Raw genomic sequence first — 26,734 nt, forward strand, 5'->3', positions numbered from 1 at the left:
CGTCCACTCGTCCATCGTCCACCGTCCACTCGTCCACCGTCCACTCGTCCATCGTCCACCTGTCCATCCACCCACCCACCTGTCCACCCACCTACCCAGTGCTTACAGGGTGCCTACTAACTGGCTCTGTCCTGGCAGTGAACACAACAGACACACATTCCCATCCTCCTGCAGCTACGAAGGAGGGGCGGGCACGTGGTCGGCGGCCACATGTACCAAGACAAGAGCAGAGGGAAAGGGCAGGGCCGCCAGCGAGGGCCTCACCGAGGAGGTGACGGTTCTGAGAGGTGTGTGGCGAGTCCGAAGACTAACAGGAAGAGTGGAGAATGGCACCACAGAGAAAGACGGGCTCGCTGGGGAGGGAGCGTCTGCAGCTTCCACGGTGTAACACACCGCAGCTGGTTCGGCTGCCCGTCTGAAAACTGGCTCGAACGAGCCCGGAGCCATCGGCCTCTGCAGGTGGTGTGCCACCAGAGCGCGCTCTCACCCCGCTGGGGCTGGGGCTTCACCCTCTGACTGAGGGCACGTACAAACATGGCACTGCCCTCCAGCTGGCAGGGCCCAGTCACGGCCCCCAGAAGGGGGAGAGAACAATCCCCTTAGACCAGCATGACAGGGCACTGCCGTCAGACGACGGGGTCAGGGACACTACTCTCAGGCTGGGGCGTACCGGGAAAAACCTGGGGTCCTGAGCTCTCTGGCAGTAACAGCAGGGCCGCGGCAACTCGCCCATGAAGAACCCCCTCCCAAGACACCACCCCAAATATCCATCCTTCCCTGACCCCACCCCCCCCCAGGGCCCTCCAGCCCAAGATCCACTGCACATCCCAGGAGGAAGTGTCTACCTCCCGGGCCGACTGCCAAGCACATGAGGCCAGACAGGCAACATGTGGTTCCACTTGGCAATCAGGCCACAGGGATGGGGGTTGCTAGGGGTGAGGGGAGTGGGTGGCCAGTCCGGAGGATGCTGCCAAGAAAGGGCCCAGGAGGTGGGACCCAGCAGTGCCCCCGGGCAGACAGGACTGCCCATGCCTGGTATGCCCCTCGCTCCCTGGACCTCAGTGTCCCAGGTCAGGGCTGTAAACCTACAGCTCGGCCCAGGACGCCCCCTCACGTGTCTCCAGGCCTGATTGTCCCCCCGGGATCCCCTACTACTTGCTCTTCCCACCAGCAACAGGTACCCGGTTCCCTGGGGCTCAGTGGGGCCTTCTGACCCCGCAGAAGCTGCACCCCCTCCCACCGGGCACGTGCGCCACCACCCTCCCACGGCACATGGCAGCGGGGAACATGGCACAGTACTGCTCCAGTGTCTGAACCCATGGCCGGCAGAGGCCTGTGCACGAGGTCCTCCCAAGGGTGAGCCTGGCTAAGGCTGCCTCAGGGAGCCCCAGTCCTGGGCAAGGCCACAGAGCAAGGCCAGCCCGGGGGCGGGGGGGCCTTCATGCAGACAGCACAAACACCTGGGCAGGCAGGAGCATGAGACAAAGTCCCCCCTCCCCCCAAGGGCGCATGCACAGCCTCTGGGCTCTGTTGTGTGCGCTCAACACCCCTCTTAGAATGTGAAAAACGGGTCATGGCTAAGCTTGGGTGTTTTCAGGCTGGCGTCCCCCGACTGATGGCAGCGTCCACTGGTGAAGTGTGGTCATGCAGCCTGCTCAGACTCATGCCGGGAGTTCTTGGGCTGCGCGTGGGGTCAAATGCAACCAATTGTGAGGAGATCCTGGTGCCCCCACTCCCCTGGGCTAGCTAACACCTACTGGGGTTATAAGCTTGGGCCCTGCTTCTTCCAGAAATCCTTCCCGATGCTCTGTCCACTCCTGCGTCGACCAGGCTGGGTGAGGGACCGTCCAGGGCCCCGGGGCCCCGAGTGTCCCTCTGAAAGTGAAGCAGGATCACTGTCTGGCGTGTCTGTCCCTGACGACCCGGCACAGGGCCCGGCGCAGTGAAGGGGGCTCAGGCAGTGTGAATGTCTCCACGGACAGCCCAGCACCGAGGCGCAAACTGCTGCTCTCCGAGGCTGGCCATCCCTCCCACTGCTCCCTCCTCTTCCATGGAGACTTGGACGGGTCGATGGGTGGATGACGGAAGACGGACAGATGCGTAGGATGCGCCACAGATCATGAGGGATGCTGTTGAGGCCACCGCCTGAGAAGACGCGTGGCCAGCAGGCTCTGGGGGACACAAGCTGTGGGTGAGCCCTGTCTGTGCTTGGTGTGGCCCCCCTTGCTAGAGGGACAAGATGAGCCGCTGTGTCCAGCTCCCAGAATTGTATCAGAGTGGGCTGATGAGGGGCCCTCTGGGCTCCATCCAGCCTCCGTCACCTGCTCAGTCGATGGGGACCTGATTCAAGCCACCCAGAACCTCCTTGTGCCTGCAAAAGCCTCCCGCTTGGCGGCTGCCTGTCACGGCCAGCACAAGTTCTTAAAGACACGCAACAGTTCATGCCCTGCGCTGCTCCCCGCTCCCAGCGGCGCCTGGGCCAGAGGCCCCCCACCCGGAGAGCCAGGCACTCGGCCGCCCCCCCCCCCCCACCTACAGAGCCCCTTCTCTCTTTGCAGGCCCGCGGGCACCTCCACAACCCTCCACGGTTTCACACCTGTCTTCCCCACGGGAATGCAAGCTTCGTGAAGGTAGGGACTGTCTTCTGTCTGGTTCCCTGCTGCATCCCAGGGCCCAGACGGGCAGTGACAGGACGCTCGCGCGGAATGGTGAGTGCTTCCCTCTGAGGCGGGGCTGCGAGGACCTGGCAGTCCAGGGGGGCTGGGGGGCCGTGGGGGCCTGACACCCTGCATCCCAGCTCTCCACCCTCCCAACAGTGCCTGCGCTCAAGCCACCCAGGTCCTGCAGGGCCTGGCTCTCGGTTCCCGTGAGCGAGCACCCGTCTGGGGTGGGAGCTCAGCACTGGCACCTGCTGTGCCGCAGCACCCAAGACCCAGCCTGCTGCTGGGGAAGCCGCCTGGGAGGGGGCCCGAGAGGTCCAGACCCCGCTCTGTGAGTGAGAGAACCAGGGCCGTCCCAGGACAACTGTGGAGACGCACACAGCACGCACTGGGCACAGCCGTTTGAGAGGCATGCGGACGCCCCGCCTGACGGACGAGGAAACGGGCCTGAAGGGAGGAGAGGTGGGGTCTGAGCCCCCAGTGTGCCCGGCCCAGCCCAGCCAGGGCGGACAGCAGCGCGACCCTGGAAGCCCCATGCGCCGCCCCGGAGCTGCAACCTGGTGTGGGAAGGAGCCGGGGAGGGGCAAGTATCTGTGCAAGCAGGAGCCGCCGCTCGAAGACTGCACTCAGTTCACGCGCTCACCCACAAGCCTGACGGAGGAGCGACAGGACCCCACTCACAGCGGGAAAAGCAGGCCCTGAGGGGCCGAGTCAGATGCCCAAGGCCACACAGCAGGCCAGAGCCAGAGGCCCCTGCCAGGACGCCCAGTACTGGTGGACACTGGTGTGCACCGGTGTGGTGAGCAGCACCGACGGCCACCGTGGGGCCAGCCTCCGGAGCTGTGCCACGACCCCCACCCGCCTCCCCCAGCACCTGCCTCTGCCAGGCCCAGGGTCACGCGGCCTGGCCGTTGAGCGCACACAGCTGCACGGGGCGCGAGGCACCTGGAGAGGGAAGCCGAGGGTCGTCAGCCAGAAGGAAGGCACGTCAGGGCAGGACAGGGACTCAGGTCACCAGGAATCAGGGCTCTACTGAGGGCAGAGGGGGAGGACATGCTCAAATGGGCTCCGTAGAGGAACCTCGCTCCCTGCAGACGGCAGGGGGGCAGAGCCCGGGAGGTCAGCCACTGCCACCGCCACTGCCTTCCAGGGAAGGGTCGAGGGCAAGGGCACAGGCCACAGGAACGGAGCTGCTTGGGTGTGAACACTGGCCCACCCAGCACCCCGGCAGTCGGGGCAGTCGGGTGAAACTACCTCCTGGGTGTGGCCAGTGGGCTCCAGGCGAGGCTGGTGCTAACCCCGGGGGCCTGAGCGGCGGGAGGCCGGCCTTCTGGCAGGGCCGTGAGACCGTGGTGACTGGCGTGGAGACATCCGCGTCACAGAGCTAATTTCCTCAACAGATATGGGCCCATTCGGGTCGTCGGCTTCGTCTCGGTCTGTGGGGTCAGACCGTATTTTCCCAGCAGCCCGTGCAATTCCCCTCGGCGGGCGACTCCCCGCGCCTGCCCAGGCACCTGCCCAGGCACCTGCCCATGCGCATCTAGGCCCCTGCGGCGCAGCCTCCTCCCTCTCGGGCCCACCCTGGTCCCTGGGGACCTTTATCCCTCATCCATGCAGCCGGGGCTCTGCATCGCTGGTGCTTTCAAAGAAACAACTTCAGGCCTTGCCCGTGCTCTCCACTGTTTCCTGGTTCATTCACGCCCGGTCTTGTCTGCGTCCTTCCTTCCACCCTCTCCAGCCCCTGGCGGTCCCCGGCCTCAGACCTGTCTCCTCCTCCGGCACGAGCACCGGGGTGTGACTCTGAGTGCGGACGATGAACTCTGATGGCCATCTCCTTTCAATTATTTTCTAATGAAATCTCATTTGGAGAGACATTTAGAAGGTGGAAGCCAAGGACTGGCCTTGTGTGGGGGTGGGGAGCAGGGAAAGGCGCTGCCTGTTGCCGGCTCATCACCTGGGCAGCCGGGGGAGGCTTAGAGCTGATGTCTCCCGGCTGGTTCGTGGTCGGTGACGGAGGCTGTGGCATCCGAGGGGAGCTTCTGGGCTGACGTGCCCAGCTTTGCGGGCCGGTGGTGGGGATTCAAACCGCAGGCTGGCTGAGCATGAGCAGTGAGCCATCCAGCAAGGCCCACGAGTGTAAGAAGAGACTCACGGAGACAGGTCACTGTGGACCCTCCACACCCCACAGGCTGGAAGCCGCATGGTTACAGAGCATGTAAACGGGCGGGTCTGAACGGAGAAGGGCAAAGATACACACCACCTCCCTTCCACCGGCTGTAAGGAGAGGGACAGATGTCCCACAGATACCACTCTGAACACCGAAGGTTATATGTTAACTTTGTTTCTGGTTCTTGAATTTCAACGTGGCCGTGAGATGCTCCCAACTGTGTGGCTCTCAGCACAAGCCCATCACACAGCACGGCTGTTAAGCTCCATCTGCAGGCTCAGAACCCCGGCCCTGGGGCCGGCTTCTTACCAAACCCCCCAGGCAAAGCAGACAGTGGGACATGGACACCGCTTTCCTTAAAGCCCCCTGGTTCTGGCAAACTGCGTGGATGTACGGTGGTTGCTGCAGCCTCTGGCCAGGCCAGGAGGGCTGGCCCGTTTCTCTGCACAGCTAAGCCACGGTGTAGCCTGCATGCACGCCGGCCCCTCTAACTCAGCAAGTGTCTGCAAGAACAGAGCTCCACGGGGCAGGGCTGGTCCACATGGGTCAGGATGCCTCTTCTGTGCCCGGAGCAGCCCCTGGTAACAGAGGTGCTGGCGAAATCCTCGGTCAGCGAGCGGTGGGCCAGTCCAAGGGCTCCTCCGCCCTGGGGCTTCCTCGTGAGAGGGCAGGACTTGTCAGGACTGCCCTGGCGTTCACCCGAGCTGGGAGCCTGCTTGCAGAGCACTGCCATCTCAGCAGCACACACAGACGCGCACACGCACGGATGTGTACACGTCGCAGACAGGCTCCTCCCAGGAATCCTGGACGGGGTGTCCCAGACAAGCGCTGGGTGAGGCCCGCATAGGCTGTCCCCATGCTCAGGGCCCTCCCCTCCCAGGGCTATCGCACCTTCCACCAGGTGCGCCCTGAGGGCTCTCCTCCCTCCCCGCAAACAGCCACACCCACCATCATTGCCCTTGCTCCTCGCCGGCCTAGCAGGGACCAGGCATGGTCTCCTCCTCAGGGCCCCATCCGCAGACGGGGAGGTGGAGGCAGGGTGCTTACGCGGGGCGGGAGATAGGGCTTGAAGGGAGACCCCAGCAGAGCACTGCACCCAGGCTCCTGTCTCCATCCAGGGGGTCCCCTGGAGCAACCCTGGGCCCCCCTCAGACCCACAGCACCCCCAAGGACTCAACCTACCCCCAATCTTCAGGCCAGGCTGCCCCCATTCTCCCCACGACGGGGCGGGTCACACCCCACCCCTCTGACCTTGGGGCCACGTAGGCTGCCAGGGTCCAAACCTCTACCCCCCAGGCCATGCAGGGCCCCTACAGCTGTGTCCTTTGGCCAGCAAGGTGGTTCATGACATTGGAATGAGCCACCAACATTTCAAAGTCTCCAAATCCACAAAAAAACCCCACATTACCAGCTGCTCTCAGAAACCCCCAAGATCTGCCCACACAGGACCCTTGTCCCCTCACGGCAATGAGGGCGGCAGCGGCCCCCAGGACGTGGCACATGTGGTCTGGCCACCCCCCCCCCCCCCCCCCCCCCGCAGCCGGTGCCTCCCCCCCCCCTCCTGTCACTTTGAACCCAAGGCCAGCTGTGGCCCCAGGGGACCCCTCTGGGCTCAGATGGCTAGGCAAGGAAGCAGGCAAGGAACAGCGGGGGCCCAAGGGCATCATGGGGCTCGCTCCCAATAGGGCCGTTCTGGAGGGGGAAGGGGTAGGCCCGGCACGGGGGGCTGCAGTCTCCCACCCTCTCCCGCTGACCTGTCAATTCTGTCTCCCCCACGTAGGCACTCAAGTGCCAGGGCCACGCTCCCAGAGCAGAAGGGCCTAGGAATGCAGCCGCTGCGCCAGTCCACACCTGCCTGGCCGGCCCACGCACCTGCACAGGACCCAGAAGGCAGAGATCCCAGCACTGCCGCCCTCAGGTCAGGGGGAGGGAGGGGACGGTGGGCACACCTGGAGCCCGTCGCTAGTCTCAGAGGCGCCTCCTGCAGCAGCCAGAGAGAGGCCCCTTCCCGAGCAGTGGCTTCAATGGACACGGCAGTACGGTCTGACTATGGCGAGCGCGGCCCCCCGAACGCACACCACACAGCACGGTGAGCCGTGTCCAGGCCGTGCACCCCTCCCTGGGTGCCCCCTCCCCAGGCTGCTTTCCCGATGCTCGGGAGGAATGCAGCGAACAGGCGGCAAGTCCAGATGCGCAGAAAACCACTTGTCGGAATAAATCACTCCACGTATGACACACACTCGCTGATGCTGTCATAAAAATAATGGCACGGCACTTTTTATTTTCTTTAATCGGAAAAATAAGCCCCGCGTTTCTGGGAGACACTGGGTGAGGACCAGATGCCCGTAAGCCCTGCTCTGGGCGTTGGGCGGCCCCCACACCCAGCCAGTGGGGACCCCAGAGGGCCAGTGTCCTCATGAGCAAATGGTGTGGGCGGGGGGGCACCTCCAAGCCTCCACGAACAGGGTCAGCACTAGAGTGGCCGTCGCGGCTCAGTGACACTAGGCACACAAAGGGCTGCCAGGAGCCCAGCCAGGGCACCCCCAGCTAGCTGATGCGGCTGTCCAGAAGGGGCTGCAGCCCCCTCCCCAGAGACCCTCGAATTCTGGAGGGTCAGAGCTGAGCTCTTGCCTTATGCCCAGGACTCCAGGAGCACCAGTGTGGGACTGCCCTGAGCCAGGGATCTGGGGTGAGGAACAGGCAACCCCTGAGCACAGGTCTGGGATGGGCGGAGGGCAGAAAAAGCCCTGTAGTGTGAGGTCTGTCCCGACAGGGAACGTGCTGGGGTGCCAACAGCTGGAAAGCTGCACGGGCTGAGTGGGAGGCCAGGAGGAGGCATTCCAAGAATGGCCCCGGCCCTCCTGGTCCAGAGCTGGGGGGGATGGGAAACTCTGCCTCCACTTCAGTGCCTAGCCACAGGGGTGGAGGCAGAGTTGGGGGGGTGGGGAGGGACACCCTCCTGTCACCAGCAGCTCCTACTTGGCCACAGACAGCCCTGAGTGCCCCCCGTGTCCCCTCCCTGCATTCACAGAACCCTGGAGATGCACATGCATCATCGCCCTTCACCAGAGGGAAGGTGAGCGGGACCTGTGGCCTGGCTCCAGCTGAGCCCACATTATGCCTAGGGTCATGGAATGCACACTGGCCAAATGGGTTAGGGCCCAAGGAGCGCGAGGCCTGCGCTGGCACACCCCCACAACACGTACGCACACCCGGGCTGGGCATGCACAGGCTCTGACATACAAGGACATGTGGGCACTTCAGAGGCACAGAGAGACACTGAGCAACCCCTCCAATAAGCCCAAGCCCTTGGGGGCAGCCGTGTCCACTCTCCTAGGAGCGTGCACATCCCAAAGTAGCGGGCACGATGGGGGCAGGCATGGCAGGGAGGTGGGAAGATGCTGGGGGTCCTCTCCTCTCTTCCTGGTGCAGGTGGGCCTCAGCCTGGTAGCGGCCCTGCAGGGGCTGCCTCTGCTGAGCCTCAGTTTCCGACCGCAAACAGCCCGGCCTGTCTGGAGAAGGCCTCTGGCCAGTCTGGCAGCACATCTGCCCAGCACAGCCACACCCAGGGTGGCCTAGAAAACGGGCATCAGGCCCCAGGACTCACAGACGGGGCCTGGCGGGCTACCGCAGGGGTGGAAGACCGAGTCCGTTGTGACCTCAGGGGCCTGCAGGGACGGCCCAGTGCCAGGAGTGAGAGCTGTGGCTGACGGGCCCGCACCAGGTCCAGCAGTGACCGCCGCGGCTGGCTCGGGGGCCCCAGGAGGGGCCGACGGGGCGGGGCTGGCCGGCCCAGGAGCGACGGGCGCTCAGGGATGGGGAGTAACGGCTGGGGTTTGCAGGGCTGGCTGGGACCCAGAAGGGATTGCAGGGGCTGGCAGGGCTGCTCGGGGCCCAGAAGTGGCCGCTTTCGTCGGCAGGGCTGTTCTGGGCCCAGGAGTGGCCGCTTGGGCGGGTGAGGCTGTTCTGGGCCCAGGAGTGGCCGCTTCTGTTGGCATGGCTGTCCAGGGCCCAGCAGTGAAGGTTTTGGGGGGCCAGGGTGCTCTGGGGCTTCAACTAATTGCTGGGGCTGACTGAGGCCCAGCAGTGACCCCTGGGGGTGGCTGGGCTGGCCCAGAAGGGACCTCCGGGGCTGGCAAGGGGCTAAAAGAGTACGCCGGGGGCAGCAGCACTGGCCTGAAAGTGAGCTGGCGGGTCGGCGGCGTGGACGCAGCAGGAGGAGTGACTGTGGGGGCCGGCACCGCTGTCCTGAGGATGCCCTGCTGGGCTGGCCACGGAGACAGGGGGCCACCCATGACCGCACGGGCCAGCAGCGGTGCCAGAGGGCCAGGAGGGAGCGCAGCGGCCGGCAGAGGTGGCACGGGGCCAGGAGGGAGCGCAGGGGTCGGCAGCGGTGCCACGGGGCCAGGAGGGACCGCAGGGGTCGGCAGCGCTGCCATGGGGCCAGGAGGGAGCGCAGGCGCCGGCAGCGCTGCCTAGGGCCTAGGAGCGCCCAACGTGGCCGGCAAGGCTGAGCCAGGAGTGACTGCTGGGGCCGGCAGTGCTGCTCTGGGGCTGGAAGCAGCCGCTGGGGCCGGCAGGGCTGACCTGGGCCCAGAAGTGACCGCCGGGGCTGGCAGGGCTGTCTTGGGCCCAGAAGTGACCGCTGGGGCCAGCTGCGCTGACCCGGGAGTGGCCGCTGGGGCTGGCAGGGCTGCCCGGGGTCCGGGAGAGCCCGACGGGGCTGGCAGCGCTGACACGGGGCTGGGAGTGACCCCTGGGGCTGGCTGGGCTGGAGCTGCTGCTGGTGCTGGGCCGGGCCGTTCTGGTCCCAGTGGTTGGCTGGGAGCGGCCCCCCTTCTGGGGAGCACACCTGCATGGAAGAAAGAGCACGTGTCCACCTGGGCAGGTGTGCCTGCAGACCCCCCAACCAGCCCGGGCCCCTGAGACATGCTGCCCCCTCACCAGCAGCCCAATCCCCAAGGGAGTTGAAAGTGGAGTGTGAGAAACACCAAGAAGAACCCCTCTCTGAAAAGAAGGCGCAAACCAGTAAGTCCCTGAGGAGGAAAGCAGCTGCAGGGCTGAGCCGGCACCTGGGATAGAGCCCCACACTCTGGGAGCGGGCCCCCCAGTCCCAGTCTCCCCACCCTACCCCAGCTGGGCTCTGGTGACAGCAAGGATGCCCCTCCCACCAAGGGCCCGTGTCCCAGCTGCTGTGGAGGGAGGCCCCTGGGCGGGGCTGCTCCCTGCACCGGGGCCCCTGACCACAAGTCACGTGACACCCCCCCCTCACAGATATGCTGTATCCTACAGAAGATTAGCAGATGGAGAACACCCAGTGCTGAACCTGGCCCCCACGCATTACAGACACCCTGGACACCCCGTGGTCGGCGGAGCCTGACAGACGCAATGGGGAAACGGGGCCAGCCTATCAGCAGGTGCACCCTCCTGCCCCAAGTACACACTCCCCCACCCCCAATCCCTGGGCTCCCAGCTTGGCTTCTCTGGCTGTGTGACCCACTGGGGGAAGGTCTCCTGTCTGCTCAGGACCTGGGCTCACGGCGAGCAGCTGCCTCGGGCCCCAGTCCACATGTGCCCCATACCCCACGCCCAACAACGATGGAGCACGTTGCCAGGCAGGCCCAGATGCCAACGGTGGTGTCCAGGTGCTGGTGTGGCCCTGAGGGCACCCAAGGGAGAGGGCACAGAGCCCATGGCTCTGAGTGGGGCAGGGCCCAGTGCTCACCTGCTTGGTGGGCTGCAGTGGGACCTTCTTCTTCCCCCGGTCGCAGGCAGGCTCCAGGTCCTGCTCAGGACTGACGATCTCCAGGGGACGCCCATTCTCACTTGGTTCTGCAGACGGGCAGTTTTCTGACTCGCGGGGCTTCTTGGCAAGGCGACGTTCCCATTTCTCCTTCCGCTCATGTGGCTTCAGGGCCATGTCCTTCTGTCAATGAGGAAGGACAAAACTGGTTAACTGGCAGTGACCTCAGTGACACCATGGAAGACCGTGCCGTGCTCTGAGGGCGGGTCCCTGGGCATGTGACAGCACCTACCTGGAGCGCCAAGCACCACCCCCTCCCCCGAGTGGGCTCTCAGGCCGGACTCACACCTCAGGAAGATGGGCAGATGGGTCAGACGAATCTGGGTGGGCCTGTCAGGACTGGGGGGCTCAGAGAGTGATGTGAAAACACAGCTGGACCAGGGGCTGTTTCCCAAGGGGCCCTAGCTGGTCACGGGGGCCCCCAATCCATGGCCCAAAATGGAGCAGGTGCTGCACTGGCTGGCCTTCCTAGGGTTGTCCCTCAGATTCCTGAGTTGAGGGCCATCACCACAGCAGCTGACCGCTGTCCCCTGGTCCGGTCCACCCATAGGTTTATCTGCCCAACTCCATGCAACGTGGCATCCGGATACCAGTCCTTGACTCAGCCAGGTATGCAGAATGTCAGGGACCCTGGACCCCTTCCCTAAAACAGGGACCTGTGCCCATTTTGCTCACAGCTGCACCTGGTCCCAAAGCGGGGACTGATACCCAGCAGGGATTTACTGAGCATGCCCTGCTGTGCCGATGCCAACCGTAGTAGAAGGGTGCCCACAGCACCGTACACAGCCCCTACTATGTAGAGCTGGTCCTGCCAGTGAGCCCAGAGCCCAGGAGAGCCTGCCTTTACTGGTGGTGACCAGGTGTAGTGTCACCCACCAGCCTCGTGCTGGGTCCATGGGGTAGGGTGGGAGGTACCATCTCCACAGGGCTGCTGAAGAAAAGGGAAGGACCCAATGGGAAAGCATTCACGCAAGAGGGAGGGGAGGAGGGCCCGAATGAAGGTGATGCCCATGGCTGAGGTGCTCCCCCACATTCCAGGTGATACCCTCACGGCCCCACAGGAAGTGCTTCTTAAGAACCCGAGGGGTGACTGTGGCAGCCTCTCCAGGGCTGGCCTCTGTGCTCAGGTGGGCACCTGGCCCCCCAGCCAGGACTCAGTCCACCTGGGCAGCTCCCAGTCTGTTGTGGTCCCCTGGCCTGGCGATGGAGACGGGGACACGCTGTGCTTGGCAGGTGAGGTCCTCCGACCACACTACACGCCACCTCCTGTCCGTGTGAGGGGCCCACAATCCCCAGAACTAGTGAGGTGCACCAACACGGCTGGCCGGACTAGCGCTGCCCTTCCAGGCACGGAAGCCCCCACGACTGTCCTGCTCTGTGCCACCCCACAGCCTGGGCTGGGAGCAGCCATGCGTGGCTGCAGGCAGCAGCAGACTCCTCGTCTCTCAGGTTGGACACTCCACACTCCCAGGATTCTCCTGAGGGGCCCGCTCCACAGTCACAAAGACGGAGGACAGCCCCACCAAAGCCTCTCACCTCTGATGTGACACTAAGGGCTGGAGTGTGCATCCTCCTGCATGGGGGGGGGGTTCACCCTGCATCCCCACCCCCTCCCCAGGGCTCACTGAGGGGCAGCGGGAAGGGAGAGGGGAGGTTGGGCTGGCAGGGGCGCCTGCCCTGGGACATCCGAAAGGCTGGGAACCCTCCCTTGCTGAAGCTGTTCAGCTTGGAAGATGATGGCCAGCTTGGCCCATGCCACGTGGCTCTGCCCGAAGCTCCACAGGCTTCTGTGACGGCAGCACGTGGACCCTGACTTCTCAGACCACGCTGGCCTTCTGGAATATCAGACCCCAGGGACACCCACAGGCTGCTGGCATTTCGGCAGCCACTCCTGGAGTCCCGGTCAGATGAACCCCTCAGAACCCTGGCTCATCTCAGTCCAAGGGGGCCGCTCCCCCCACACCCTGACAATGGAACCCCTGCTCAATGTAAGACCTCCCAGCCCCTGCCCTGCCTATGGGTCTCAGGTCGATTCCAGACGCGGGGTCTCCCACCTTTGCGTACACAAAGCTGGCAGCAAACACTGACCAGGCCGGCTCAGCCCCAGGCGCCAGCTCAGAAGGCAGCTGGCTCAAACGGACACAACGGCAGCCCCAGCTGGGAAGCCCAAGGGAAGGCGCTAGGGTTAGAGCCTCCCACAGAGGAGCAGCAAGTGCAAACAGCCCGAGGGGGCCAGGAGCTCCATGCTCCCTCCTTCCTTCCCTCTCTCCACTCGTCAGCACAGGGCCACAAGCCTCCCTGCGGGAGGAAATCGAGGCGGTCCCTCCAGTGATGAGAAAGTCCTGAAGACCGCAGCTCATTCTCCACTCTCCACATGCGGGCACTTGATACTTACTGGTGCCCAGTGGTCCCAGGACCCCGAGTGCCATACCCCCTTACAGACAGTCGGTCACTCTTAACTCATTGCTTTCAGGCCTCCTGCCCTGCTTGAGGGCCAATCTTGCTGCTCACAGGCTGGTCCTCCCACACAGGCCCTAGAGAACACGGAGGCCCCCACCGTCCCTACCTCTCCACCCTGGATGCTGCCACCCAACTGCAGGCCGCAGCACCTCACCACCTACCCTCAGGGTCCCTTCCTGGTCCCAGCCCCGCATCATGGTACAGAGGGTAGGCCCAGCAGACTGTGGTCAGAGGCCTGCAGAGAAAAACCAGAGCAACATGCTGTAAAGGGTGGACTAGCCAGGGCTTTCCAGAGAAACAGACCAGCAGGATGCCTATACACAGGGCCTTCTTCTGAGGAGCTGGCTACGCAAGTGTGGGGCCCAGATACCCCAAGATCTGCAGGGGTACAGTTCTTGCCAGGGCTGGACAAAACCTCGGTCCCAGCTCAAGGGCCCAGGTAGGAGGAGCGCTTACCTCCTTAGGGGAGGGTCTGGCTTTCCGTTCTGTTCAGGCCTTCAGGGGATTGGATAAGGCCCACCCCTCTCACTCCACAGATTTAATGCTAAAGTCATCCAGAAACACCCTCACAGGTACCCAAAATGATGTCTAACCAAACCCTTGGGTCCCTGGGGGACACTGGCCCCACCACGGGCAGGTACAGACACTACTTGGAGCGCATGTGGGCGTGGTGAGGAGGTGGGAGTTTGAGGCGCCCCACCACGCACGTGCAAGCACATGTGCAATGCTCACACCCCCACGTGTGCACCCACCCCTGGCCTCCACAGCCTGGGCAGGAGGCGGGGCTGGAGTCCCAGAGCCGGACGGGTGTCTCTGCCAGGCCCTCTCTGTCCAGCAGCTACACTGTGTGGGCTCCTGGGCCCCGCCCCACCACAGCCCTAACATCAGCTTCTCAGCACCCGGGTGCTGGAGGTGGCCTGGGGCTGCCCTGAGGCCCTTCCAGAACCCGCAGAGGGGACAGGGCAGGGCCTGGAGGGAGGCCTTTGTATCAGTATGACGGATGCATACTTTGGGTGAAAGATGTGACTGGATGTGTCTGGAGAAGTGGCCTGGGGCGTACACACCATGCAGCCCCCATGGGCCACCTAGACCTTCATACTGCCACAGAAAGCAGCCAGTCCTCTCTCCTCAGATGCCCGCGGGCCACCTCCTTCTGCAAGAAGCCAGCATCCTGCACTCCGTGACTCCACACACGGACCTCCTGAGCCACTGTGGGGTGAGCCCCACTTTCACAGAGAGAGCCACTGGTTCTGAGGACCTTCCGATCAGGTAAAATCACGGAAACAGTTTCTAGCCTGGGGGACAGCCTCTGAAGTCCCATATCTGAGCCCTGGAATGAGAACAGGGCTGGCCTGCGGTGTATATGATCAGAAGCACAAGCAGATACTAACTAGGAAACCTGTGGGAACAGCCTGCCCCTCCGGGACACCTGGCTGGGCTGGGATCCGTCTTTCTAATGAGAACTTGTAGTCAAAACAAGACAAAACAGGGGGGACGGATGGAAGGGCAGACACACCGCACAGCAAGCGCGGTGAACCGCCAGCCTCAGACCAGGCAGTGGGCTCTACAAAGGCCTCCCTCTAGGCCCTGCCCTGGCCCCTCTGCGGGTTCTAGAAGGGCCTCAGGGCAGCCCCAGGCCACTTCTCCAGACACAGGCAATCACATCTTTCACCCAAAGTATACATCAACCACAAATCGTTCATCACATTTTCTGTAAACTTGTTATATTTGTTTGTTTGTTTTTTAAACAAACAAAAAACCTAGATTGTTAGAACCCTTAAAATATCAGTGACTGGGCCTTTCCTCTGGCCTGGACTCAGCCCAGCAGCATCCTGGCCCCAGGGCAGGAGCTCTTGCATCTGGAAGAGGGGGGGAGCTGGGAAGCGAGTTGGCCGCAGCCCAGCAGAAGGGTATAACGACACCATGGGCCTTCTCCTGGCTCAAGCGGGCAAGAGGCCTGGTGCACCGGGATCCAGAGGCAGCCATCCCCACCCAGCTACTGCCCTGAGAATGACCCCAGGCATCCCTGGGCTTCCTGGAGGAGACCCGATGCTGTGCCCCCAAGGGGCTCTTGGTCACAGGACTCAACAATTCCTGCCATGAGGCATTGCTGGGATATGTCTGGCTGGCCCTTTCCCAGCACGCCAAGGCTGCGGCTGGCCTTCACTTGTTATGCTGACCCCGTGTGAGCCCGGGCCAGTTCTGGAGGCTCACCCAAGCTGAGGCACACACCACCGCAGTTCTGCCCCCACTGAGCCTGCAGTGGGGGTGCTGGCCCTGGGTCCCAGTCGCGGCTCTGCCTGGAGCGTGGGGCCTCTGGGTAGGTGCAGTTTCCTTATCCGTAGACTGTGGCAGCAGCTCTGCCCAGGCTGTGGTGACCGCTCCGGGCGAGGGAAGAGCCGCAACAGCAGTGACTGCCCTACCACGGGCCAGGGTGGGTCTCCCAGTAGAGGGTTCCTTGGGGCAGACCCCCAGGGAGGGAGGCCAAGGCAAGCAGTGGGCTGGTGTCTGACTTGCAGGATGTTTAGCATGCTGCTGGTGGATCCACACTAGGAGCCCACAGAATTGGAGTGTGCCCACAGGGAAGCGGGCCCTGCCGAGGCTGCAGCAATGGTCTGCGGTGAACCGGGACAAGCTCCAGCAGTCCAGGGCCCGGCTGTACCCTTGAGCTGCCGTCTGCCCACAGACCCATCTGTGAGCCCACACAGGCAGGGCAGCAGATGTGGCTAGGCGCACCCCAGCATGCGTGCCTGCACACACAGGGGCCCTAGAGACGGGGCATGGCCAAGCGCTGCAGCCCACGACCCTTGAGGCCCGAGGCAACGAGGCAACGGTCCCACAGTGAAGCCCCCAGCGCCCCCAGTAGCAGCCGAGCCCCCCCGGACCCTCCCTGGACCACAAGGGCATCTGCCCGTTGCAGAAATCTATGGTTACATTTTCCTGTAGCAATTTTATGGAGCTATTTTTAGCTCCCCTAGAACGTTATTACTATGCAGTACCAATAAGATCTCTAACTGCACTTCAGTAAACTAACTGTGCAGAGAGAAAAGTAATTAGAACTGGCAAACCCAGACCCAGACTCTCTCTCACTAAGGGCTGAGGCTGCTAGGTCCGACGTGGACAAGGCCCTTCCAGGCTCCCAGATCCTGCAGGCCCAGGCATGGCCACACCCCTCCAGCCAGGTAGGTGCCCCCTCCGCTCTGGGAACTGCATTGGGGCCTCTCCCCCAGCACCTGGGCCTGAGCCCCCAGCGTCACACAGGATCTACCCCTCACTGCCAAGCACTGGCACTCTCTTGATGGGGTGGAAGGCCTGGCCCACCTGACCTCCCCACGTCCCTACCTTCCCACCCTGCACGGCTGAGGCTGCCTGTCTCCCAGAACCTCTGGGCCTCCAGGCCCCCAGCAGACCTTGCTGGCTCATGGCTCAGACAACAGTCATCGTTGTTCCAGAAGCTCAGGCCAAATTCCACCCGTTGCTCACCTGGCAGACTGTCAGCCCCAACCTGGAAGCCCTTCAGCACACATCCGCCCCAGGCTCTCGGCACAGCTGTCCCCACCACCCTGCTATCTATGTGGCTCACTCTCCTTCACCTGTAAGTTTTCACTCTAACTTCACACCATGCCCCCACCAAGTAAAACCCCAGCCCCAAACCCTACCTACCTTCTGTGCTATGACCCACCCCCCTCCAACCCCGGTGACAGAGACCTCGTGCACAGGCGTCTCCTTCCACGTGGTCGAGGGGCCTCTCCCCAGGAGGGACCACCCCCCTTCCCCACCCCAGCTAGAAGGGAGGCAGCCTGTGTGTCCAGCGCCCACCAGCAACTGGCACATCCCCCGACCCCCCGAGTTGGCCAACTGCCCTTGTTTGGGACTTGAGAGGGTTCCCTGGATGCGGGGAAGGCACAGGAGGGCCTGTGGAGCGTAAGAGCAGCACCGCCCCATCACAGACCCCTGTCAGCAGCATCACGGCTGGAGGGCAGGATGGCAGCAGGGCTGGGCTGAGAGGGTCCCTCTGCTGGGCCCAACTTCCCACCCCGCGCCCCGGCATCCAGGTACAGCAAGGCCTGGGGCACCTCCGACACCTGCTGCTGACCACGTTCCCGAGTCAAAGACGGACTCAGAGCCGGCCTGGACAGTGCCTGCAGGCAGCCCCCACCCAGCTGCCCCTGCCCTAGCATGAGAGCCATGTCCAGTCGCGCCCTCCAGCTATGACGCTGGGACAGGAGTTCTCCCTGACCTGTCCGCTCCTTAGCTCACACCCACACCAGATAGATACTGCTCCCCATCAACTTCCCACCCCTACAGCCCACCTGCTGTTCCTTCATTTACGGCATCCTGCTGGAGAGGTCCCTCAATCCACCAGGACTGTGGCTACCCGAGGGTAACACTGCCCTCAAGGACCATCCCCTGAAGGGCTCACTGACCCCTTAGCTGCCCCAGAACCTTCTGGAACCTGCCCCGTGCACCTTGGTCCCTCTGGGTCGGTCTCTTGCCAGCTCACAGCACTCCTCCCCAGAACCCTGCTCCTGGGTGCCCACCCACAGTGTGCTCTCTGCTCTGGAACACCTGGCAGGACCAGCAGGGCTTGAGGGCAGATGGTCAAAGGCCCAGGAGCTGGGGAGTCAGCCCAGCAGCAGGACAGCCTCTGTCACACCCGGTGCTCAGTACACCAGTGGGGACCCCCCTTTCCCAGGCTCTGTGAAGACACTCATTGCTTCCCATGTCCATCCAGCCCCCACCATGTGCTGAGTGGTTGTTGGGGCAGAGGAGGCCCCCTGGAAACAGAAGAGACCCTCCCACCCCATGGCCTGGGACCAGACAGATGATGATGGTGACAGGAGCTCTGGACAAAGGCATGAAGGTGGAGGAGAATGGTGGGCATGGAGCCTGAGGCAGAGAGGCAGCCAGGCCCCGTTCTGGGCCCCCTGCCCAGGTCTGCACACCACGGACACATCCTCCCATGTCCATGCATGCACACCGCGCTGCGACCCCACACTGTGACCCTGTGCTGACCACCCAGGCTGCCCTCTAATCCACACTCGACTAGGATCTTCCTGTTCACAACTGCGGTCCTGGCAACTGGGTTTGGAGGTCAGTCTCTGCCCAAGCCCCTCCCAGTCCCTCCACATACAGACTGCTCTGTGTGCTTGCCCATGACTGCCAGAGCTGGCCTCAGGCTCACTGCCCTTCAAGCTCCCCCTCAGTCTCTGGGACCTGCTCAGCTGCTGCTCTGCTGTCCACACGGAGGGGGCCGCCAAGGGAGGCCAGAAGCCAGGGCCACTGTTGCTGAAATGTCCCCTGCCTGGGGTAGGGGACAAAGAGAACCAACCTCAGGGTTAGCTCAGAGAAGAACACTGGAGAGGGGATGGGGATGGGGGGCAGAACCATGTGGCAGGCACTTTCAGCTCATCACCCCCACTTCCCAGATGAGGAAACCGAGGCCCAGAGCAGGCAGAGGGATACCTGGGGCCAGGTAGTGAGGAAGAGAAGTGAATTTAAACCAGGCACCTGGACTGGGCTCACTCACTTCACTGTCCTCCTCAGCTGGCTAGGAGCAGGGGAGGCTCAGAGGAAACATCCTGAACTTGCTCCTGGAAGATGGGACTAGCACAGCAAGTGCAAAGGCCCCGAGGCAGGAGTGCCCGGGGCCCCAGGTGAGGGGGTGGCAGGGCCACGCCTCACGGAGAATGCAGGTTCATTCCATAGGTGACAGACAGGGGCCCCGGGCTTTACCCAGGAGACAGGCCTACGTGAATCCTGACAAAGCCCCATGGGGCTACAGGTGGAGCCAGGTACTGAGCGTGAGCCATGCAGCATGTGGAACGGCATGGGCTGAGGATTAGCCAGAGGCCTGCCGAGGTCTGAGGACCAGCATGTGGGGGGTTAGGAGAAAGCTGCAACGGGTAAGGTCGGAGAGCTGATGGGGGTCATCGCAGATCGCGAGGGTCCCTGTGAGGGCTCTAGGTCTGACTTTCAGCATCGCTGCACATCTGGGCTGGGGCCTCCCGCTCCACCTTGACAAAGGGGTACAAGTGGCAGCCCTCCAACAGGGCCACTCATGTGTCCTGCGCAGACGTATGCTCTGCCCCCTGCACCTACCTGCTGACACCCTGCTCTCAGCAGAGAGCTTGTCTGGGGCCCAGAGGCGCCTGCAGTCCGGTCGGCCTGTTATGTGGCCCCGTGCCTGCCACTGGGTGGAGTCCAGGGAGCAGTGCCCACCCCAAACAGCTGCTCCAAGGAAGAAGCAGAGCTGGGGTCACTGAGATGCCTCACTAGGCGGAGTCTAAGCTGGACAGACGGGTGTGGGTGGGGGAGGCATGGATGTGCCCCGCCAGGCCAGCCTGGCCTTTCTGCCGGGGATCCCTCCCCTACACAGACACATGCACCCACCCCCACACCTGTGCACACACACGGACTGCAACTGGAAAGACAAGCAGGGGTGGTGTACATACTGGGCTGGGTACCAGGTTCCGGAATCAGCTCTCCCCCACATGCAGCTTCAAACAGAAGCCTGGTACACACAGTCCTGCGGAGCTGAATAAGGCTGGTAACTCGTTGGCGAGTTTTCTTTCTTTAGCTACTCGGGCAAACCGGGGCACCAGAACAATCTCCACATGAAACTGGAACCAGATACCACGTTTGCCCAGAGTCCCCAAAGCACTCAATTCCACGTGGCTTTCATATTCCGGCTCCCAAGGGAGAAAGCGCCTCTGGTGCCCCCGGGGCCCCAGCCCAGCCACCTCATCGGCCTTCTCCAGGCATCCGAACCTGGCCGTCCCACCCAGCCCTGCCATCCTCCTGGGCTAGTCCCTGCCGGCACCTCCCTAGCACCTGCCTGGGCTATGCAGCCTCCTCCTGAGCCCCCAATCTCCCTTCAGGCACTCACCAGTCAAGTTACCTGTCTGTGTCCTGTCTGGAGCCACCCCAGCAGCTGACACAGAGTCTGGCACACAGCTGGTGCTCAATAAATGCTCAGTGAGTCAGGATGGGAAAAATGGGTCCGAGCACTCCCTGTTGCCTTAGCGGTCACTTCTAGAGGCCTACAGCCCCACATGTGAGCCTGGCCTGCCCTGTGGCAACCACTGCCTGGGCCCCAGTAAACAAGAGGCAACCATCCCGAACAACAGTCCAGGTGAGAGGGGGCTGCCATGGCTTGGTTTATCTAACCCAGTGTTGGAAAGCCCTGCCTGGGACATGATCTGGCTGCCCAGGCTCCTGGGAGGCCTCATGGAGGAGGCTGCACCTAGGGACTCTCAGCAGACAGCATGGGCAGGTGACCATGGCCTGGGTGGCGTGGCCACAGCTGGACCGACCAGTGACTCTTCCACCCCGGCAATGAGCAAAAGCCTGGTGCCTTGGGTTCCCCATTTCCCTGACAGGGCTGCCCACAGCCCCCACCTCTGGGAGCTGTGTGCAGAACATGTGAACCACATGCAGAGCATGTGAACCACAGGAGTCGGGGCCAGGACCACGGTGGCCCCCAGCAGGTGTCCTGCCCAGTCCCCGTGCACTTGTTACTGCTCTGGCCTCCCTGAGAGGATGACATGCCCAAGCCCACGGTGGGGGTGGTATCCAAACTCCAGTGTCCTTCCTCCAGAAGGCAGCCACTTCCCACCGGAACAGGATGCAGGGGGACAGGGCCTGAGGCCTCACCACCTGCCAGCTCCCAGGCAGTCCTGCTTGGCAGCACGTGTCCCAGGCCAGCCTGCTCCAGGGTGGGGGTGGGGGGTGAGGAGCACCCTGCTGACCCCGTTTCCAGCAAGCTGGTCCCGCGGATCCCTGACTCAATACCTGCCCCCCACCACAAACGGAGCTGACTCAGGTCTCTCAGTGGTCATCAGCAAAGGAGGCTGGAACACTGGGACCCCAAGTGTGGGGAGGAGCTGACGATTCCTATGCCGTTCGGACTGTTTCAGGGCACAAGAAAAGACGCAGCAGACACAAGAAAATCTCAGACTCGTTTTATGTAAGATTATAGTGCTAAACACCCAACTGAAATACCAGCAAAGCAACCTGACACAAGACTGCCGACATGGCCTGGAATTCAGGGATGTCACCAGGTCCAGAGAAGGATGACGATCATCACAAGGGGCGCGAGTCAGGCTCACCGCTCACTTCTGGCGCCAGTCCAGGCGCTTCCCAGGCGGGACACCACGTCCACGCGAAAGATCGCACACAGCCGTGCTGAGTCAGGGGGAAGCAGGAGAGGCCCACCGGAAAGGATGGGGTAGAGGTGTTGACAGAGGCCACAAGACAGGAAAGGAGATGAGCAGTGACAACGCTATGTTCTCGGCAGACGCCACAGTGGCCAATGAGAAACCTTGGAGACTCCACTGGGCAGGTGTCAGAACTGACAAGGGAACTTGCTTGTGCCCAGGCATGAGCGCTGCGGCAGCCAAGCAGAAAGCAGAGTGACCGAGGCATGAGGCAGACCAGTGGGCAACAGTGTAGACCCTCAGCAGGAAGAGGCCTGGTGCCACAACTCAAGAACCGCCTCCCCATGTATCAAAGTGAACAGCACACCACCGCAGAGCACCAGTCACCCAGCCCCAGATCTGGGAGCTTTTCCCTGGAAACAAGCACGTGCACAAGGAGGTTCTGGGTAGGGAGATGTCCACAAGGACACTGACACTGCTGGAGTCCTCACGGGAGGGACAAGGAACAGAGACAAAGCCGGAATGGGCCAGTGGTGGCCCAGGCACAGGGGTGAAGGCTCCCTGCCAGGGAAGGGGGCTATGTGACCACTGAGTCATCCTGACACTTGCGGAAAGAATCTTCCAGGCAGGGGACAGAGCAGTTAGCAAGGGCCAGAGTGTGCCCATGTGCATGTCTGAGGATTCTCTGACAGGGGTGCTGGAGAGGGGGGCTAGATGTGGCTGGAGCTTCAGGAGTGAGGGGCTGCAGTGGGGCATGAAGGGGGCCACAGCAGAGCCAGTTTACTGAATTGCAAGTTTAGACCAGTGACAGGCCCAAGAAGCTAAGGGGGTGCTGGGGACAGAGGCCAGTTCTAAGAACTCATGAGCGTTTGCTGCCTGCTCTGGTGTGTGTGTGTCGGGGGTGACTGTCCTGCAGTGGACCCAGGACAACGGAGAGAGGACATGAGGCCCTACCCTTGAGCTACAGAATGGGGTTTCACCGTGTGTGACCAAGGGGTCACATGTAGGCCTGTCCTCCGCTCCGTCCAGGCCACAGAGCTGCTGCCCCGGATGGGGTCTGGAGCACAGACACACACAGAGTTTACACATGTACCCCAGCAAGGACAGAGTACACACACGTGTGTACCCATGCACACACACACCTGGGACATGGACCTACCACACACACGCAACCTGCTGTGCACTTGAGACTGTCTAGAAGCTCAGGGTGGGGGCAGAGAGAAGGAGGGCTGTGGCCTGCCACAGGGGTGCCCCCATGGCCATGCTGCCCATGCGCTTCCTGGTCCCCCACACTCCTGACCCTTAGCAACCAGACCTAGCATGATCATGTGCCCCTTGCCCGGGGGGGACACTGAACACCAGCTTGCAGAGAAATCACTACCACCGAGCCCCCTGCATGGGCCCGAGGGAGTTCTGACCTCCCTACAGGGCCACCACCCATCAGGACTCAGACAGCCTCCACTGTGTGCCTCGAGGCCCACGGCCCCAGCCCCAGCGTCCTAAGACTGGGGAGAACTTGGTCATTTCCAGCAGAAATGCACAGCACGCCCCTGACATCACCCGAAGCTGGGAGCTGGGCAGCCAGGCCAGGACCACCAGCCCACACAGCCATTCACCTGCTGATGTGGCCACTGGGAGGCCAGGGCAGGGTTTCTCAAGCCCAACTGTGTGCAGCAGGTCGCGTCTGGGTTTAGGTGTCCGTTTCATGAATTATCACAGTTAACGTGTAGTAATTGGTGTGGGAAACAGAATTACAGACAGGAAGTCAGCGGTTACCACAGCTAAAACTTTGGGTGTTTTCCTTTTCATTTTTTACTCCTGGATACATGCCTCCTAGACAAACGTACAGAGGTGGTATGTAACCCTTTCTTTCAACAAAAAAAGGAGGGATACAAGACTATACGCCTGTGTGGTTCTATCTGCAGAACATACTCTGAAAAGGCCAGAAGCTGGCTACAGTAGTTACTGCAGGAGATCAAGGCTGGAACTGAACATTTTTTCGGGATATACCTTTTCACTGATACTGATCTTTGAGCCAGCTTAAAGTGTCTTGCTGTTTTGAAGCAAATTAGCAAAGAACCACACAGATGCCAAACCAGAAGGGTGGTTTCCACTGGGTACTCGTGGCACGTGTGCCTCTCGAGAGGTAGGCAGCGCACAGACAGAGCATGAAGGCGAAGTGCTGGGGCCCAGGCATGCAGGCACCCCTGATGGAAGGGCTGGAAGGCGCACAGTAGGTCTGCTGGCCTCATCCAGGCTCTGCCCGCAAAGTGGACCTCCCAGGAGACCCAGGGGCTGGCACAACCTGACCTGCGGCCATAGTTTCCTTTGCCATTAGGGAGGAAGGGTCAGGAGGACCGCAGTTCTGCCCTGGTCTGTCCCCCAAGGGCCTTGCCATCACCTCTGGAGACAGAGATGTCACAGGAACCAGGACAGCAAGAAACACCCACCTGTGTCCCCAGTGTTCCTGGTCAGTGAGAGCAGAGGAGAGGCAGCCCCTGTCGCCCCACCACACCGTAAGACCCCTGTGCCGCTGCCAGCTGCTCACTGTTCCCACCCTGTTGAACAGAGTCAGAAAGCTGATGGAGGACCAGGGCTCAGATGTGCAACCCCTGCTCGGCCCACGGCCTCTGCATCCCCTCAGCTCAGACGGCAAGCTCTAGCCGTCCAACTCCACGCCCAGGGCCTTGGACACACTGTGAACCTGGCCAGACCTGGGAGCCCTCTCCTCAGCCAACACCACCACTGCCCCATACATGTGTCCCCAGCATCTCACAGAAGTGGCCTGTGATCCTCTCAGCCACCCGAGGCAGGGACTCGTTCTCCCTTCGGGGCAAACACAGGTGCACAGGGAGGTGCTGGAAAGGTGGGGTCAGGGACCTGCCTGGGGCATGCACATGAGGCTGCACCCTCAGGACAAGGGTAAGGAGGACTCTTGGACACTGGCACTCTCAAACCTCCTGAGCCAAGTCTACACCTGACATTTGGGTGTTATGCCCCGGGGGTGACAGCAGCTCACATCCCCGTGCCACGGCAGCCCTGGCAAAGCTCTGACACTGGTGGGGGAGGGGAGGCTTGATGTTCATGGCACTGGGCCTCAGTGTCCCCATCTGTACAGCAGAGTCTGAGGACAACAGGACTCAGAAGCGTGCCTGGTCAGGTCCATGTTCACTGTGTGCTTCACTCAGCGTCCTGACGAGTTATCTGAACTCTGGGGAAAACCATTACACTTTAGTGAGAAAGGAGCCCAAACAAGAGAACCAATCTAGAAGTTATGACTTGTGCAGAAGCCCCGTACTTTCCAAGGCAGGCGGGTCCCTCCCTGGCTCAGCAGGGCAGAAAAAGGTGCATGGTGACGTGGCTGGGTGAACACCACGAAGACAGCAGACTCAGTCTCACTATGGCCTGACCGCGGCTGCTCAGAGTCTGCAGAAGCCCCCACACCCAAGGCTGCACTGAGTATCCCCACTGACGGAGGGGTGTGGCCGAGGCTGCTGCGGGCTCGTTTCAGCAGGGGTGCAGTGAATTCTGGCACAACCTTCCTCAACAGCAGTTTCTCCTCCCACCTGTTCCCTCCACAAACATGTATATGGGGCGTGGGGACCTCACAGAGAGCACACAAGACAGACATGGTGCCTGCTCTCTTCCAGCTTCCAAGTTCTGGTGGGGAGAGAGCCAATCTCTAGATGGCTTCAGAGAGTGGTCACGGACAGGGAGGGGGAGATGGGCGGGGTGCGGGTGGGAAAGAAGGGGTGCCGCTTCGGAAGGTTACTGGGGAGGCCTGAGTAGTGTCTGTGCCGAGACACGAAGGCTCCGAACCACCTCGGCCGAGGGGACAGCAGAAAACCTCAGAGGGGCCAGTGTGCTGGCACGGGAGGCTAGCGTGCAGCGCCTTGGAGACCACAGTCAGGGTCTTGTTTTGTGCCCACCTGGCGGGGCAGGTGCACATCTGGAAGGTGGCTGGAGTAACCACTCTCTGAAGCTGCGGCGCAGAACTTGGCCACCCCTTCCCAGTTCAGAGCTGTGGCACGCGCCACCCCCCGAAGCGTCTTAGCTGGGGACTCCTTGATCCGGGAGCCATCTAGCGCCCTCCAGGTGTACACAAAGAGGACCGGAGTGGGGGTTAGGGAGCTGTGTGGTTGGCGTAAGTGCCCCACCTCTACACATCCACCTGCCCAGACAGAAAGGAGCACACCTGTCCCTGGGCCCCGTCCCCCTGGCTGCCAGCACCTGACACTGAGGCTCTGCACAGACCTGGCCCACCTCAGGGAGAGGACCCACTGCAGGGATCTGCGATGTAGGCACTTCCCCTCTCCCCAAGGCTGAGCCTCTGACTGGGGATCCCAGGCCACCGGCTCCCAGGCTCCGGGAAGGGGGGGGCTGCTAACTGAGCGATGTCTGGGACCCTCAAACCCAGCAGATGCTGGCGGCCCCTAGTAAGCGGGCCCCTGGGGGAGGGGGCTGGCCGGCTGAGGCTGGCAGGCCTGCAGGATCTGGCCAGCACTTCTACGCAGCTCTAGGTGGGTCCCCGCCCACCCCACTCGCCAAATCTCTGACAGTCAGTACTCGTTTCCTTCTCAACTCACCTGGGTTCACGCAAGAAGGGCGGTATTTGCTCAGCAAATATTGCCCAAGACAACTCAGCCAGACACGCGGAGTTTTTTGCCACCCTATTAACTAACCAGTGGGCCAGCCGTCAGGAGAGGGGGTCTCAGAAGCCCCCCCGCGCACCGCCCAAACAGAAACCTCAAGGAGCACAAGAGGAACAGGAAGAATCTCGAAAGTCTCCACTCCACCACCGCTCACCGCCCTGGCACGTCCCGAGCCGAACAAAGTGGTATTTGCAAAAGGAAAGCAGCCGAAAAAAGGCGTGCGCGCACCCGGAAAGCACTCGGCCGGGACAGGGCAATTCAGGGGCTCTCCTCCGGGCCGCCCTAAGGGGTGGGTGTGCCGCCGCCCCAGGAGCGCCCCGCCCGCCGCCCCACCTACCTCCAAGGCCTCGAGCGTGCTGAAGCTGGCGATGGCGAAGCCGTCGATGACCTCCTCCTCCTGCGAGCTGGACTCGCGGCGGCGGCGGCGCGGGGGGCGCGCGGCGGCGGCGCGGGGCGGGGGCGCGCGGGGCAGGCCCGCGTTCTCCTTGCCAGGCCCGGGCTCGGCCTCGTCGCCCGACGACGCGCTCTGGTCGCGGGCGTCGCGGGCCGCCTCCCGACGGCGGCCGCGATCCCGCTGCGCGCGCGAGCGCCGGCTCTGGCGGACCTTGGCCTCCATGGTGCGCGGTGACCTTGCGGCCGCGCCGTCGGGCTCCCGCGCTCCCGCTGCCGCTGCGCTACGCGGCGCCGCCGGGCTCGGTGCAGGCCGCGCGGGCTCGGGCCCTGGGCGGCGGCGGAAGGCAGGCCGGGCCGGGCATGCCGCGCGGGGTCCCTCAGCCCCGTGCCCGGCGCGGCCTGGGAGCCCCGGCGCGGGCGGCCGCGCGCATCGGCGGGGC

The 26,734-nt window shown here is 62.7% G+C and overlaps 1 protein-coding gene across 14 annotated transcripts in view; it reads right to left on the reverse strand.

Moving 5' to 3' along the window:
- FBRSL1 (fibrosin like 1) overlaps positions 1 to 26,671 on the reverse strand; it is a 78,720-nt gene extending 52,049 nt beyond the window's left edge. For 4 of the 14 annotated variants that reach the window (XM_073890416.1, XM_073890418.1, XM_073890417.1 and 1 more), the window contains exons 1-2: positions 26,239 to 26,646; positions 10,553 to 10,753 (exon numbers count right to left, since the gene is read on the reverse strand). In XM_073890416.1, the coding sequence (XP_073746517.1) occupies positions 10,553 to 10,753; positions 26,239 to 26,517 (480 nt within the window). In that variant the 5' untranslated portion in view covers positions 26,518 to 26,646. Of the gene's footprint in view, positions 1 to 7,074; positions 9,680 to 10,552; positions 10,754 to 26,238 lie in introns of those variants that run through there. The other 10 variants (XM_073890413.1, XM_073890411.1, XM_025861594.2 and 7 more) reach the window with 8 other exon arrangements.
- Between the last annotated feature and the right edge of the window lie 63 nt (positions 26,672 to 26,734).

The sequence above is a fragment of the Callorhinus ursinus genome, unplaced genomic scaffold, assembly GCF_003265705.2.
Source record: "Callorhinus ursinus isolate GAN/ISIS: 27379988/994484 unplaced genomic scaffold, GSC_fseal_2.0 scaffold150, whole genome shotgun sequence".
Lineage (NCBI taxonomy): Eukaryota > Metazoa > Chordata > Mammalia > Carnivora > Otariidae > Callorhinus > Callorhinus ursinus.